This window comes from Salvelinus alpinus, chromosome 2 (assembly GCF_045679555.1).
Source record: "Salvelinus alpinus chromosome 2, SLU_Salpinus.1, whole genome shotgun sequence".
In the NCBI taxonomy this organism is placed as follows: domain Eukaryota; kingdom Metazoa; phylum Chordata; class Actinopteri; order Salmoniformes; family Salmonidae; genus Salvelinus; species Salvelinus alpinus.
Genome location: NC_092087.1, coordinates 7,995,978 through 8,013,763, shown reverse-complemented (window position 1 = coordinate 8,013,763; position 17,786 = coordinate 7,995,978). Strand labels below are relative to the sequence as shown.

The 17,786-nt window shown below is 48.6% G+C and overlaps 1 protein-coding gene across 1 annotated transcript in view; it reads right to left on the bottom strand.

Annotated features, from left to right (window-relative positions):
- LOC139553387 (glutamate receptor-interacting protein 2-like) overlaps positions 1-17,786 on the bottom strand; it is a 256,634-nt gene that overhangs the window by 112,030 nt on the left and 126,818 nt on the right. Inside the window, exons 10-11 of the mRNA XM_071365667.1 lie at positions 12,134-12,268; positions 5,393-5,554 (exon numbers count right to left, since the gene is read on the bottom strand). Of these exons, the coding sequence (XP_071221768.1) occupies positions 5,393-5,554; positions 12,134-12,268 (297 nt within the window). The remainder of the gene's footprint in view (positions 1-5,392; positions 5,555-12,133; positions 12,269-17,786) is intronic.

The following is a 17,786-nucleotide window of genomic DNA, read 5'->3' as shown; positions in this document are numbered from 1 at the left end:
TATGGGGGGCTACTATGTGGGGCTAATATGAGGGGCTACTACGAGGGGCTACTATGGGGGGCTACTATGAGGGGCTACTATGAGGGGCTACTATGAGGGGCTACTATGAGGGGCTACTATGAGGGGCTATTATGAGGGGCTACTATGGGGGGCTACTATGTGGGGCTAATATGAGGGGCTACTAAGAGGGGCTACTATGGGGGGCTACTATGAGGGGCTACTATGAGGGGCTACTATGAGGGGCTACTATGTGGGGCTACTATGAGGGGCTACTATGGGGGGCTATTATGATGGGCTACTATGTGGGGCTAATATGAGGGGCTACTAAGAGGGGCTACTATGGGGGGCTACTATGAGGGGCTACTATGAGGGGCTACTATGAGGGGCTACTATGTGGGGCTACTATGAGGGGCTACTATGAGGGGCTACTATGAGGGGCTACTATGAGGGGCTATTATGAGGGGCTACTATGTAGGGCTACTATGAGGGGCTACTATGAGGGGCTACTATGAGGGGCTACTATGGGGGGCTACTATGAGGGGCTACTATGAGGGGCTACTATAAGGGGATACTATGAGGGGCTATTATGATAGGCTACTATGTGGGGCTAATATGAGGGGCTATTATGAGGGGCTACTATGTAGGGCTACTATGAGGGGCTACTATGAGGGGCTACTAAGAGGGGCTATTATGAGGGGCTACTATGGGGGGCTACTAAGAGGGGCTACTATGAGGGGCTACTATGTGGGGCTACTAAGAGGGGCTACTAAGAGGGGCTACTATGAGGGGCTACTATGTGGGACTACTATGAGGGGCTACTATGGGGGGCTACTATGAGGGGCTACTATGGGGGCTACTATGTGGGGCTACTATGGGGGCTACTATGAGGGGCTACTATGGGGGGCTACTATGAGGGGCTACTATGGGGGGCTACTATGAGGGGCTACTATGGGGGCTACTATGTGGGGCTACTATGAGGGGCTACTATGGGGGGCTACTAAGAGGGGCTACTATGGGGGGCTACTATGAGGGGCTACTAAGAGGGGCTACTATGAGGGGCTACTATGGGGGGCTACTATGAGGGGCTACTATGGGGGCTACTATGTGGGGCTACTATGTGGGGCTACTATGAGGGGCTACTATGGGGGGCTACTATGAGGGGCTACTATGGGGGGCTACTATGAGGGGCTACTATGTGGGGCTACTATGGGGGCTACTATGTGGGGCTACTATGAGGGGCTACTATGAGGGGCTACTATGAGGGGCTACTATGTGGGGCTACTATGGGGGGCTACTATGAGGGGCTACTATGAGGGGCTACTATGGGGGGCTACTATGAGGGGCTACTATGGGGGGCTACTATGAGGGGCTACTATGAGGGGCTACTATGTGGGGCTACTATGAGGGGCTACTATGGGGGCTACTATGGGGGCTACTATGGGGAGCTACTATGGGGGGCTACTATGAGGGGCTACTATGAGGGGCTACTATGAGGGGCTACTATGTGGGGCTACTATGGGGGCTACTATGTGGGGCTACTATGAGGGGCTACTATGAGGGGCTACTAAGAGGGGCTACTATGGGGGGCTACTATGAGGGGCTACTATGGGGGCTACTATGTGGGGCTACTATGAGGGGCTACTATGAGGGGCTACTAGGAGGGGCTACTAGGTGGGGCTACTATGAGGGGCTACTATGAGGGGCTACTATGAGGGGCTACTAAGAGGGGCTACTATGGGGGCTACTATGTGGGGCTACTAAGAGGGGCTACTATGTGGGGCTACTATGAGGGGCTACTATGAGGGGCTACTATGTGGGGCTACTATGGGGGGCTACTATGTGGGGCTACTATGAGGGGCTACTATGGGGGGCTACTATGTGGGGCTACTATGAGGGGCTACTATGGGGGGCTATTATGAGGGGCTACTATGAGGGGCTACTATGGGGGGCTACTATGAGGGGCTATTATGAGGGGCTATTATGAGGGGCTACTATGAGGGGCTATTATGAGGGGCTATTATGAGGGGCTACTATGGGGGGCTACTATGTGGGGCTACTATGAGGGGCTATTATGAGGGGCTACTATGAGGGGCTATTATGAGGGGCTACTATGAGGGGCTACTATGGGGGGCTACTATGTGGGGCTACTAAGAGGGGCTATTATGAGGGGCTACTATGAGAGCTATTATGAGGGGCTACTATGAGGTGCTACTATGAGGGGCTATTATGAGGGGCTACTAAGAGGGGCTACTATGAGGGGCTACTAAGAGGGGCTACTATGAGGGGCTACTAAGAGGTGCTAATATGAGGGGCTACTAAGAGGGGCTATTAAGAGGTGCTATTATGAGGGGCTACTATGAGGGGCTACTATGAGGGGCTACTATGATGGGCTACTATGATGGGCTACTATGAGGGGCTACTAAGAGGGCCTACTAACAGTTGCTATTATGAGGGGCTACTATGAGGGGCTACTAAGAGGTGTTATTATGACGGGCTACTAAGAGGGGCTACTAACAGTTGCTATTATGAGGGGCTACTATGAGGGGCTACTAAGAGGGGCTACTATGGGGGCTACTATGTGGGGCTACTATGAGGGGCTACTATGTGGGGCTACTATGAGGGGCTACTATGAGGGGCTACTATGTGGGGCTACTATGAGGGGCTACTATGGGGGGCTACTATGAGGGGCTACTATGAGGGGCTACTATGAGGGGCTACTATGTGGGGCTACTATGGGGGCTACTATGTGGGGCTACTATGAGGGGCTACTATGAGGGGCTACTAAGAGGGGCTACTATGGGGGGCTACTATGAGGGGCTACTATGGGGGCTACTATGTGGGGCTACTATGAGGGGCTACTATGAGGGGCTACTAAGAGGGGCTACTATGTGGGGCTACTATGAGGGGCTACTATGAGGGGCTACTATGAGGGGCTACTAAGAGGGGCTACTATGGGGGCTACTATGTGGGGCTACTAAGAGGGGCTACTATGTGGGGCTACTATGAGGGGCTACTATGAGGGGCTACTATGTGGGGCTACTATGAGGGGCTACTATGGGGGGCTACTATGTGGGGCTACTATGAGGGGCTACTATGGGGGGCTACTATGTGGGGCTACTATGAGGGGCTACTATGGGGGGCTATTATGAGGGGCTACTATGAGGGGCTACTATGGGGGGCTACTATGAGGGGCTATTATGAGGGGCTATTATGAGGGGCTACTATGAGGGGCTATTATGAGGGGCTATTATGAGGGGCTACTATGGGGGGCTACTATGTGGGGCTACTATGAGGGGCTATTATGAGGGGCTACTATGAGGGGCTATTATGAGGGGCTACTATGAGGGGCTACTATGGGGGGCATCTATGGGGGGCTACTATGGGGGGCTATTATGAGGGGCTACTATGTGGGGCTACTAAGAGGGGCTATTATGAGGGGCTACTATGAGGGGCTAATATGAGGGGCTAATATGAGGGGCTACTAAGAGGGGCTATTATGGGGGGCTACTAAGAGGGGCTACTATGGGGGGCTACTATGAGGGGCTACTATGAGGGGCTACTATGAGGGGCTACTATGAGGGGCTACAATGAGGGGCTACTAAGAGGGGCTACTATGAGGGGCTACTATGAGGGGCTACTATGAGGGGCTACTATGAGGGGCTACTATGAGGGGCTACAATGAGGGGCTACTAAGAGGGGCTACTATGAGGGGCTACTATGAGGGGCTACTATGAGGGGCTACTATGAGGGGCTATTAAGAGGGGCTATTATGAGGGGCTACTATGAGGGGCTACTCTGGGGGGCTACTATGGGGGCTATTATGAGGGGCTACTATGTGGGGCTACTAAGAGGGGCTATTATGAGGGGCTACTATGAGGGGCTATTATGAGGGGCTACTATGAGGTGCTACTATGAGGGGCTATTATGAGGGGCTACTAAGAGGGGCTACTATGAGGGGCTACTAAGAGGGGCTACTATGAGGGGCTACTAAGAGGTGCTAATATGAGGGGCTACTAAGAGGGGCTATTAAGAGGTGCTATTATGAGGGGCTACTATGAGGGGCTACTTTGAGGGGCTACTATGATGGGCTACTATGATGGGCTACTATGAGGGGCTACTAACAGGGGCTACTAACAGTTGCTATTATGAGGGGCTACTATGAGGGGCTACTAAGAGGTGTTATTATGAGGGGCTACTAAGAGGGGCTATTAACAGTTGCTATTATGAGGGGCTACTATGAGGGGCTACTAAGAGGGGCTACTATGGGGGCTACTATGTGGGGCTACTATGAGGGGCTACTATGTGGGGCTACTATGAGGGGCTACTATGAGGGGCTACTATGTGGGGCTACTATGAGGGGCTACTATGGGGGGCTACTATGAGGGGCTACTATGAGGGGCTACTATGGGGGGCTACTTTGTGGGGCTACTATGAGGGGCTACTATGAGGTGCTACTATGAGGGGCTATTATGAGGGGCTACTATGAGGGGCTACTATGAGGTGCTACTATGAGGGGCTATTATGAGGGGCTACTATGAGGGGCTACTATGAGGGGCTACTAAGAGGGGCTAATATGAGGGGCTAATATGAGGGGCTACTATGAGGGGCTACTATGTGGGGCTACTATGAGGGGCTACTATGAGGGGCTACTATGTGGGGCTACTATGAGGGGCTACTATGGGGGGCTACTATGTGGGGCTACTATGAGGGGCTACTATGGGGGGCTACTATGTGGGGCTACTATGAGGGGCTACTATGATGGGCTACTATGATGGGCTACTGTGAGGGGCTACTAAGAGGGGCTACTAACAGTTGCTATTATGAGGGGCTACTATGAGGGGCTACTAAGAGGTGTTATTATGAGGGGCTACTAAGAGGGGCTACTATGAGAGGCTACTATGAGAGGCTACTATGAGGGGCTACTATGAGGGGCTACTAAGAGGGGCTACTAAGAGGGGCTACTATGAGGGGCTACTATGAGGGGCTAATATGAGGGGCTAATATGAGGGGCTACTAAGAGGGGCTATTATGGGGGGCTACTAAGAGGGGCTACTATGGGGGGCTACTATGAGGGGCTACTATGAGGGGCTACTATGAGGAGCTACTATGAGGGGCTACAATGAGGGGCTACTAAGAGGGGCTACTATGAGGGGCTACTATGAGGGGCTACTATGAGGGGCTACTATGAGGGGCTACAATGAGGGGCTACTAAGAGGGGCTACTATGAGGGGCTACTATGAGGGGCTACTATGAGGGGCTACTATGAGGGGCTACTATGAGGGGCTATTATGAGGGGCTACTATGTGGGGCTACTATGAGGGGCTACTATGAGGGGCTACTAAGAGGGGCTACTAAGAGGGGCTACTAAGAGGGGCTATCATGCCATACATACATGAGCTCTTATGCTCTTTTTTCCTCTGTCGTCTCTTCATCATGGAGTTGCGTGGGCTCATGGGGACAGCTGTACGGGGCAGGGTACTGGAGATCTGGCTGGTCGACCCAGGGCCTGATGTGGTGGTGGTGGAACCAGGGGAGAAGGTGGTAGACACTAGGGCTGTAGAGAGAGATAGAGAGAAGTCACTTGTGCTGAAGAGAGAGAGAGAGGAAAGAGAGAGAGAGAAAGAGAGAGAGAGAGAGAGAGAGAGAGAGAGAGAGAGAGAGAGAGAGAGAGAGAGAGAGAGACTCTTCTGGGAGGGCTGCAGGGGACTTGCTTCCATTCAGCCACAAGAGCATTAGTGAGGTCGGGCACTGATGTTGGGCGATTAGGGCTCGCAGTCGGGGTTCCAATTCATCCCAAAAGGTGTTCGATTGGGTTGAGGTCAGGGCTCTGTGCAGGCCAGTCAAGTTATTCCACAACAATCTCGACAAACCATTTCTGTGTGCACCTCACTTTGTGCACTGGGGCATTGTCATGTTGAAACAGGAAAGGGCCTTCCGCAAACTGTTGCCACAAAGTTTGAAGCACAGAATCGTCTTTGAATATCATTGTATGATGTAGCGTTAAGATTTCCCCTCACTGGAACTAAGGGGCCCGAACCATGAAAAACAGCCCCAGACCTTTATTCCTCCTCCACCAAAACTCAGGTCTCGTTCTCCTGGAATCCGCCAAACCCAGATTCGTCCGTCGGACAGCCAGATGGTGAAGCGTGAACACGTTTCCACTGCTCCAGAGTCCAATGGCGGTGAGCTTTACACCACTCCAGCCAAAGCTTGGCATTGCACATGGTGATCTTAGGCTTGTGTGCGGCTGCTCGGCCATGGAAACCCATTTCATTAAGTTCCCGATGAACAGTTCTTGTGCTGACGTTGCTTCCAGAGGCAGTTTGTAAGTCGGTAGTGAGTGTTGCAACAGAGGACACAGACCACGCTCTTCAGCACTCGGCAGTCCTGTTCTGTGAGCTTGTGTTGCTTACCACTTCGTGGCTGAGACGTTGTTGCTCCTTGACTCTTCCACAGCTCTAGCAGGGCAGAAATTTGACGAACTGACTTGTTGGAAAGGTGGCATCCTATGACGGTGCCACGTTGAAAGTCACTGAGCTCTTCAGTACGGGCCATTCTACTGCCAACGTTTGTCTGTGGAGATTGCATGGCAGTCTGCTCGATTTAATACACCTGTCAGCAACGGGTGTGGCCTTAAATAGCCGAACCCACTCATTTGAAAGGTTGTCTACACACTCTTGGCCATGTAGTGTATAATATTTGTTTCTATAAACCATTCGCCTGATGTTGCAAGAACGTTCCCAGAACATATTTTGTCTGTGTCGTTTAAAGGTTCCCAGAATGTTTCATTAGGTTGTGGGAACAGTTTGGTGGGAACATTGTGGCGACATCACTAAATGTATGTTCCCAAAACAAACCGTCCAGTTGTGTTAAGGCTAAAAAGGAAGCACAGAATTCCTGATTGACCATACTGCCATGGCTATATACTGAAAAATAAAATGTGAGCGTGCTTCTCTGCTGGTTCAGAGGAGAAAAGACGTGACTTGGGAACCAGACATTGCAAGTTCAAACTCCACTTGTGCAAATTATCAACATACAAATTGTAAAAAAAAATGTGGTTGTGTTTGTATGATTAAATGTTGTTCAAAATGTCTTATGAGAAATACCGTTAAAACTGGATAGAAACGTAATGTCCAATCTGTTTTAAGGGCCGACAAAATTTGCATGCTGATAATGTTGTGGTAATATTAGGTCAAACTTAAATATAACATTTTATTCATGTTCTTGAAATGTTCTGAGGACATCCAAGACAAGGTCAAATGTATATTCCCGTGAACATCAATGGAATATTATGTTAAACCTAAAACAAATCTGCTATGAATGTCATACAAACGTACTAATTTGGAAACCGGGGAACGTTGTGCAACATTGCGGAAATGTTCTGTGCAACCTATGTAAATTATCACAATAATTTTCTTGCAACAACTCCCATAACTTAATAAAACGTTCTGGGAACCTTTAAAGAACATAGACCACCCGTTCTGTCAACATTCTTACAACATTATAGGAATGTCCTGTACAACCTAACTTAAACATTGTATGAATGTCATCCAAACTGAGCATATTTTGTGTTTTGGAAATGTATCTCTTGCAATGTACCCACACTGTTCCCACAACATAATTAAATGTTCTGGGAATCTTTAACCCTAGAACTGCCAAAGGCCAAAGGCCAAAGGCCACTGACGTTTGATTTAGGAAAAAAAACAAAAACAGCCAAAATAAAACCTATATCCTGCTCATTCAATGACTTTTCCTAAACTTAACCCGCCAAGACAATGTTCTGTGGGATATTGGTATCCAGCCAGGCTCCAAGACAATGTGCTGTAGGATGTTGGTACCCAGCCAGGCTCTAAGACAACGTGCTGTAGGATGTTGGTACCCAGCCAGGCTCTAAGACAATGTGCTGCAGGATGTTGGTACTCAGCCAGGCACCAAGACAACGTGCTGCAGGATGATGGTACCCAGCCAGGCTCCAAGACAATGTGCTGTGAGACGTTGGTACCCAGCCAGGCTCTAAGACAATGTGCTGTAGGACGTTGGTACCCAGCCAGGCTCCAAGACAATGTGCTGCAGGATGTTGGTACCCAGCCAGGCTCCAAGACAATGTGCTGTGAGACGTTGGTACCCAGCCAGGCTCCAAGACAATGTGCTGTAGGATGTTGTTACCCAGCCAGGCTCCAAGACAATGTGCTGTGGGACGTTGGTACCCAGCCAGGCTCCAAGACAATGTGCTGTAGGACGTTGGTACCCAGCCAGGCTCGAAGACAATGTGCTGTAGGACGTTGGTACCCAGCCAGGCTCCAAGACAATGTGCTGTGGGACAATGTGCTCAAGAGGTGCAAGCTCCATTTCCACATTTAACTTTTTCCAAGAATATCCGCGCTGTCCATGAATTCAGCACATGACCACTCGGCAGCAGTATTACTCTGGCTACAAAAACGAGTAACGTAATAAAATTTAAATTAAAATATGCTATTCTGTCGTCAATGGATGAATGGGTGATAGAAACCAGATAGAAGGTGATAATGGTGCATGGAAACCAGATAGAAGGTGATAATGGTGCATGGAAACCAGATAGAAGGTGATAATGGTGCATGGAAACCAGATAGAAGGTGATAATGGTGCATGGAAACCAGATAGAAGGTGATAATGGTGCATGGAAACCAGATAGAAGGTGATAATGGTGCATGGAAACCAGATAGAAGGCGATAATGGTGCATGGAAACCAGATAGAAGGTGATAGTGGTGCATGGAAACCAGACAGAAGGTGATAATGGTGCATGGAAACCAGACAGAAGGTGATAATGGTGCATGGAAACCAGATAGAAGGTGATAGAAACCAGATAGAAGGTGATAATGGTGCATGGAAACCAGACAGAAGGTGATAATGGTGCATGGAAACCAGATAGAAGGTGATAATGGTGCATGGAAACCAGATAGAAGGTGATAATGGGTGATAGAAACCAGATAGAAGGTGATAGTGGTGCATGGAAACCAGACAGAAGGTGATAATGGTGCATGGAAACCAGATAGAATGTGATAATGGTGCATGGAAACCAGACAGAAGGTGATAATGGTGCATGGAAACCAGACAGAAGCTGATAATGGTGCATGGAAACCAGATAGAAGGTGATAATGGTGCATGGAAACCAGATAGAATGTGATAATGGTGCATGGAAACCAGATAGAAGGTGATAATGGTGCATGGAAACCAGACAGAAGGTGATAATGGTGCATGGAAACCAGATAGAAGGTGATAATGGTGCATGGAAACCAGATAGAAGGTGATAATGGTGCATGGAAACCAGATAGAAGGTGATAATGGTGCATGGAAACCAGATAGCAGGTGATAATGGTGCATGGAAACCAGATAGAAGGAGATAATGGTGCATGGAAACCAGACAGAAGGTGATAATGGTGCATGGAAACCAGACATAAGGTGATAATGGTGCATGTGACGTCAATGAACTGAATGATTAATCCGATAAAAAAACAAAACATGTTTTTAACCAGGCAAGTCAGTTAAGATCAAATTCTTATTTTACAATGACGTCCTACCCCGGCCAAACCCGGACGACGCTAGGCAAAGTGTGCAACGCCCTGTGGGACTCCTGATCACGGCCGGTTGTGAAACAGCCCGGGATAGAACCAGGGTCTGTAGTGACGCCTGTAGCACTGAGATGCGGTGCCTTAGACCGCTGTGCTGCTCGGGAGCCACGATGACGTTGAAGAGGATGATTGAATTTAGAACAATAGTGTAATGATGAGGAAGAATTGTGGACGTTGTGGGCGGTCTAATTATTTTATTATGAAAGGCTGGAAATGGTATATCATTTCCCCTCAGAGAGTCAAATCAGGCACTGAGTACAACATACACTGTGTGTAGTTCAACGGCAAAGCCCGACCAAGCGAACGGAAGCACTGACAGCATTGCAAATGCTGCAGAATTTAAATGAGTAGGAGTCGCTGTTACTGATGAAGAGTCTTCATCTGATTCTGATGTTGACTTGGAGCCTCTGATGCCCGAGCCTCGCCTCTGATGCCTGAGCCTCTGATGCCTGAGCCTAGCCTCTGATGCCCGAGCCTCGCCGCAGAAAAAGCAGAACAACTGAGACCATGATCCCAACCACCACCACGAGTTCATGTGACATTCAAATGTTGACGCACGTCAGAGATTGTTCCCGTTTGCTCATTAGCACAGAAAAGGAAACGGAACGTGACACTATGTCAATGGGATGAAAGCATTTTATGTCCGCGGGGGGCCATACAGCGGAAAGAGCATGGGTGTTGTTTCTGTCTGATAGGTACAGTATGGACTTTTCCCCCCACCGTGGACCAGACCATTTTATGTCCGCGGGTGGCCATACAGCGGAAAGAGCATGGGTGTTGTTTCTGTCTGATAGGTACAGTATGGACTTTTCCCCCCACCGTGGACCAGACCATTTTATGTCCGCGGGTGGCCATACAGCGGAAAGAGCATGGGTGTTGTTTCTGTCTGATAGGTACAGTATGGACTTTTCCCCCACCGTGGACCAGACCACGCAAATCCCTTCAGCAGAGATGATGCTCCACCAGGCAGCAGGAGCACACGAAACAAGGCCCATGAAAACGGTGTGCAGTGCAATCGATGTGTTTAGTGGGGCTTGTTCACACAAAGCCCCGAAGCTGTATGCTGACTGTGAACCCCAAAGCATAAAGACAAGATGACATTCATTCACGAGTACAGGCACGGGGTATATGGGCAAAATACAGTGTTGGGTACATCAACAAATTACTGTTTGTATATCTTGTCATGAATATATTTCCACTTATATTTATTTATGCAATTCTTCCTTTATAATTATTTATGCTTTTGTTTAGGAATATATAAAATAATTTCATCTGGCTGGTTATATTATTATTTTTAGTTTCTATTTTGTCAAAAGACGCTGTAACTGGACTTAATTACTCTAATTATATTACTAATCAAATCTATAAATATAGTGGATCAAATGGACTGTAATGTTTTTATCGTCATGGAAACTAAAACAGACTACAGGCCTAGTTTCTAGGACTTTGTAGAATTATACAAAACATATCTTTCACTTTATCTAAACAAATAAATATTATTGTTTTTTAATTTATATATTTCTACAAATATTTCTTCATGCAACGAATCCTTTACAATAGTGTATGTATTATTTGCTCCTGTTTGCAGCACCTTGCTGGTCGATATGCATCTGATGCGTATGCTAAAGGCGACGCCCGGCGACGCCCGGCGACGTTCTCTAGCGGGTACTGATAGGCTGAAAGGCCAGGCGGGGTTCTAGTTGTAAAGAACTCAGTAAGACTGTTCAATCAACAGTCTTGTAACATTAAAGAAATGTTTTGTTCAGCCGGACACAAACATTATCTGAATCATCAGCACAACTGGACCGGTTGTTGTGTGTTTTGGGAACCTATCTGTTGTCACATCCCCACAACATTTACATTTACATTTACATTTACATTTAAGTCATTTAGCAGACGCTCTTATCCAGAGCGACTTACAAATTGGTGCATTCACCTTATGATATCCAGTGGAACAACCACTTTACAATAGCGCATCTAACTCTTTTAAGGGGGAGGGGGGGGGTCAGAAGGATTACTTTATCCTATCCTAGGTATTCCTTAAAGAGGTGGGGTTTCAGGTGTCTCCGGAAGGTGGTGATTGACTGCTAAACGTTCTAAATTGACTGACAACGTTCCCACAACCTAAATAAACCTTCCCACAACCTAAATAAACCTTCTGGGAACGTTCTTGTAACGTCAGGTGAAAGTTCTTTTAGCACCCTAAAATAAACACTGTAGAATCATCTGCACAACTGGACCGGGTTTTTGTGTTTTGGGCAAATACATTTTTGTGATGTTCCCACAATGTTCTCATCAGACTGTTCCCACAACCTAATGAAACATTCTGGGAGCCTTTAAACGACACAGATTAAATGTGTTCTAGGGACGTTCCCACAACAGCAGGCGAATGTTTTATACCAACATTCTATAATCATCGCCAAGACTGGTCAGTCGTGTTCTGAGAAGAATTTCTGGGAACTTTCCCAGAAGCAGTTTGTTGTTTTCTGGGGAGACAGGAAGCAGAAGTGACACGTACACTTACAGTATTCCTGTGTGCTGGAAAGGTTGGATGAGGTGGTCCAGGTGTTGGTCTTACAGTAGGAGGAGGGTTGCTGGGGGGGACAGTAGTTCACACAGGGGTCCCACGAGTGGGGGTGGTCACTCTTTTGAACTTTCACTGAAAACACAGAACAGAGACAAGTGTAAAACGACTGGATTCGAACGCAGGTCACAAGGACCTGTGTGTTAACCTGTTGAGCTAAAGCCTAGACACTAGTCCACACAGGGGTCACACGAGAAGCTCCATCATCTGGACTTCTACTGAAACACAGAATCATAGAGTGACAACTATTTTCTTTCCGTACTGTCACCCGGTTCGATCTAGCACCAACCCGACTGGACTGGAGTGTTTTCAGCCAAGTGGGTGACATAGTTTACAGCTAATGAAAATATTGTGGGATGTAGCCACGCTGACTCAGATTCTGGCCCTGCAGCCAATGTGTAGCATGGTTCTGGGGCCCGGCCCAAGGGGCCAGACATCCCTGCTCTACTCTACAGTACTCTGCTCTGCTCTGCTCTACTCTACTCTGCTCTACTCTACAGTACTCTGCTCTGCTCTACTCTACTCTGCTCTACTCTACTGTACTCTGCTCTACTGCACTCTACTCTACTGTACTCTACTCTACTGCACTTTACTCTGCTCTAGTCTACTCTGCTCTGCTCTACTGCACTCTACTCTGCTCTACTCTGCTCTACTCTACTCTGCTCTACTCTACTGTACTCTGCTCTGCTCTACTGCACTCTACTCTGCTCTACTGTACTCTGCTCTGCTCTACTGCACTCTACTCTGCTCTACTGTACTCTGCTCTACTATACTGCACTTTACTCTGCTCTAGTCTACTCTGCTCTGCTCTACTCTACTGTACTCTGCTCTGCTTTTATCTGCTCTGCTCTACTGCACTCTACTCTGCTCTACTGTACTCTGCTCTACTGTACTGCACTTTACTCTGCTCTAGTCTACTCTACTCTACTGTACTCTGCTTTTATCTGCTCTGCTCTACTGCACTCTACTCTGCTCTACTGCACTCTACTCTGCTGTACTGTACTCTGCTCTACTCTACTGCACTTTACTCTGATCTGCTCTACTCTACTGTACTCTGCTCTGCTTTTATCTGCTCTGCTCTACTGCACTCTACTCTGCTCTACTGCACTCTACTCTGCTCTACTGCACTCTACTCTGCTCTACTGTACTCTGCTCTACTCTACTGCACTTTACTCTGCTCTAGTCTACTCTGCTCTGCTCTACTCTACTGTACTCTGCTCTGCTTTTATCTGCTCTGCTCTACTGCACTCTACTCTGCTCTACTGTACTCTGTTCTACTCTACTGCACTTTACTCTGCTCTAGTCTACTCTGCTCTGCTCTACTCTACTGTACTCTGCTTTTATCTGCTCTGCTCTACTGCACTCTACTCTGCTCTACTGTACTCTGCTCTGCTGTACTGTACTCTGCTCTACATTACTCTGCTCTACTGTACTCTGCTCTTCTGTACTCTACTCTACTCTACAGTACTCTGCTCTGCTCTACTCTACTCTGCTCTACTCTACTGTACTCTGCTCTACTGCACTCTACTCTGCTCTACTGTACTCTACTCTACTGCACTTTACTCTGCTCTAGTCTACTCTGCTCTGCTCTACTGCACTCTACTCTGCTCTACTCTGCTCTACTCTACTCTGCTCTACTCTACTGTACTCTGCTCTGCTCTACTGCACTCTACTCTGCTCTACTGTACTCTACTCTGCTCTACTGCACTCTACTCTGCTCTACTGTACTCTGCTCTACTATACTGCACTTTACTCTGCTCTAGTCTACTCTGCTCTGCTCTACTCTACTGTACTCTGCTCTGCTTTTATCTGCTCTGCTCTACTGCACTCTACTCTGCTCTACTGTACTCTGCTCTACTGTACTGCACTTTACTCTGCTCTAGTCTACTCTACTCTACTGTACTCTGCTTTTATCTGCTCTGCTCTACTGCACTCTACTCTGCTCTGCTCTACTGCACTCTACTCTGCTCTACTCTACTGCACTTTACTCTGATCTGCTCTACTCTACTGTACTCTGCTCTGCTTTTATCTGCTCTGCTCTACTGCACTCTACTCTGCTCTACTGCACTCTACTCTGCTCTACTGCACTCTACTCTGCTCTACTGTACTCTGCTCTACTCTACTGCACTTTACTCTGCTCTAGTCTACTCTGCTCTGCTCTACTCTACTGTACTCTGCTCTGCTTTTATCTGCTCTGCTCTACTGCACTCTACTCTGCTCTACTGTACTCTGCTCTACTCTACTGCACTTTACTCTGCTCTAGTCTACTCTGCTCTGCTCTACTCTACTGTACTCTGCTTTTATCTGCTCTGCTCTACTGCACTCTACTCTGCTCTACTGTACTCTGCTCTGCTGTACTGTACTCTGCTCTACATTACTCTGCTCTACTGTACTCTGCTCTGCTCTTCTGTACTCTACTCTGCTCTTCTGTACTCTGCTCTACTCTACTGTACTCTGCTCTGCTCTTCTGTACTCTACTCTGCTCTTCTGTACTCTGCTCTACTCTACTGTACTCTGCTCTGCTCTTCTGTACTCTACTCTGCTCTTCTGTACTCTGCTCTACTCTACTGAACTCTGCTCTACTCTGCAAAAAGAAGGAGTAAAGGAGGACAAGTTAAGCCACACATCCTCCTCCCCCTTTCTCTCCCTCCCTGCTTCTCCCCCTCTCTCTCTCCCTCCCTGCTTCTCTTTTTATCTCTCCCTCCCTGCTTCTCTCTCTCCCTCCCTCCCTGCTTCTCTCTCTCTCCCTCTCTCCCTCCCTGCTTCTCTTTCTCTCTCTCCCTCCCTGCTTCTCTCTCTCTCTCCATCCATGCTTCTCTTTTTATCTCTCCCTCCCTGCTTCTCTCTCTCCCTCCCTCCCTGCTTCTCTTTTAATCTCTCCCTCCCTGCTTCTCTCTCTCGCCCTCCCTCCCTGCTTCTCTTTCTCTCTCTCCCTCCCTGCTTCTCTCTCTCTCCCTCCCTGCCTGCTTCTCTTTCTCTCTCTCCCTCCCTGCTTCTCTTTCTCTCTCTCTCTCCCTCCATGCTTCTCTTTTATCTCTCCCTCCCTGCTTCTCTTTTAATCTCTCCCTCCCTGCTTCTCCCCCTCTCTCTCCCTCCCTGCTTCTCTTTCTCTCTCTCCCTCCCTGCTTCTCTCTCTCTCCCTCCCTGCTTCTCTTTCTCTCTCTCTCCCTCCCTGCTTCTCTTTTATCTCTCCCTCCCTGCTTCTCTTTTTATCTCTCCCTCCCTGCTTCTCTTTTATCTCTCCCTCCCTGCTTCTCTCTCTCTCCCTCCCTGCTTCTCTCTCTCCCTCCATGCTTCTCTTTTTATCTCTCCCTCCCTGCTTCTCTTTCTCTCTCTCTCCCTCCCTGCTTCTCTCTCTCTCTCTCCCTCCATGCTTCTCTTTTTATCTCTCCCTCCCTGCTTCTCTCTCTCCCTCCCTTCTTCTCTCTCTCTCTCCCTCCATGCTTCTCTTTTTATCTCTCCCTCCCTGCTTCTCTTTCTCTCTCTCTCTCCCTCCCTGCTTCTCTCTCTCTCCCTCCATGCTTCTCTTTTTATCTCTCCCTCCCTGCTTCTCTCTCTCTCCCTCCCTGCTTCTCTCTCTCTCCCTCCCTGCTTCTCTCTCTCTCTCCCTCCCTGCTTCTCTTTTATCTCTCCCTCCCTGCTTCTCTTTTATCTCTCCCTCCCTGCTTCTCTTTTATCTCTCCCTCCCTGCTTCTCTCTCTCCCTCCCTGCTTCTCTCTCTCTCTCCCTCCCTGCTTCTCTTTTATCTCTCCCTCCCTGCTTCTCTTTTATCTCTCCCTCCCTGCTTCTCTTTTTATCTCTCCCTCCCTGCTTCTCTTTCTCTCTCTCTCTCCCTCCCTGCTTCTCTTTCTCTCTCCCTCCCTGCTTCTCTTTTTATCTCTCCCTCCCTGCTTCTCTTTTTATCTCTCCCTCCCTGCTTCTCTTTCTCTCTCTCTCTCCCTCCCTGCTTCTCTCTCTCTCCCTCCATGCTTCTCTTTTTATCTCTCCCTCCCTGCTTCTCTCTCTCTCTCCCTCCCTGCTTCTCTTTTATCTCCCCCTCCCTGCTTCTCTTTTATCTCTCCCTCCCTGCTTCTCTTTTTATCTCTCCCTCCCTGCTTCTCTTTCTCTCTCTCTCCCTCCCTGCTTCTCTCTCTCCCTCCATGCTTCTCTTTTTATCTCTCCCTCCCTGCTTCTCTCTCTCTCTCCCTCCCTGCTTCTCTTTTATCTCTCCCTCCCTGCTTCTCTTTTATCTCTCCCTCCCTGCTTCTCTTTTTATCTCTCCCTCCCTGCTTCTCTTTCTCTCTCTCTCTCCCTCCCTGCTTCTCTCTCTCTCCCTCCATGCTTCTCTTTTTATCTCTCCCTCCATGCTTCTCTTTTTATCTCTCCATCCCTGCTTCTCCCCCTCTCTCTCCCTCCCTGCTTCTCCCCCTCTCTCTCCCGCCCTGCTTCTCCCCCTCTCTCTCCCTCCCTGCTTCTCCCCCTCTCTCTCCCTCCCTGCTTCTCTTTTATCTCTCCCTCCCTGCTTCTCCCCCTCTCTCTCCCTCCCTGCTTCTCCCCCTCTCTCTCCCTCCCTGCTTCTCTCTCTCTCTCCCTCCCCGCTTCCCTTTTTATCTCTCCCTCCCTGCTTCTCCCCCTCTCTCTCCCTCCCTGCTTCTCCCCCTCTCTCTCCCTCCCTGCTTCTCCCCCTCTCTATCCCTCCCTGCATCTCTTTCTCTCTCTCCCTCCCTGTAATTAACCTGCCAGTGTGCCTATGGCAGCAGGCAGGGACTTCATTAGTTCGTCAGCTCAGGCATTGTTTCAGCACCCACCAACCCACACACACACACACACACACACACACACACACACACACACACACACACACACACACACACACACACACACACACACACACACACACACACACACACACACACACACACACACACACACACACACACACACACACACACACACACACACACACACACACACACACACACACACACACACACACACACACACACACACAAAGCTCCGGCATTGTTTCAGCACCCACACCTTTCGGTTACTGGCCCCAACACTCTTAACCACTCGGCTAAAAAGTACACTGCAATACACTTGGCACGTGCTATTGCTTTATTCATTTGTCTGTGTGTGTAGACTACAGTACCTGATGTCAATGTCATGACTTTATTGATAAAATAGCCACTGACAGGATAGTAAGAGTTCAATTTCAAACAGACTGTATGTTCTAAATGCTTTGTGTAGCGTCCGTAATGTCATGATAAATCCTCTACAGTCTGAGTCATAATGCTTAAAGCGGGAATGTTGAAAACAGCCACGTCTGTTTGAGATATTACACCATTTCTCCCCTCGAACAGCACGTTGGTGCGAAACGCTCCTCTCCTCCACTTGGTCAACAAAACAAAAACAAAAGAAAAACAATAACAGCGGCCCGTGGTCGGTGGATTCCATCTTTAAAGGGACTGAGCACAGATGAGCTTTTAATTATGTTAAATCAGACCTACACACGACCATTAATCCACGTAGGTGAGGGAGCAATCACAAAGTTGGAGCTGTGAAGTCACAGCGAGGGAGGGGGTGGGGGGATGAGGGAGGAAAGGAGAGAGGA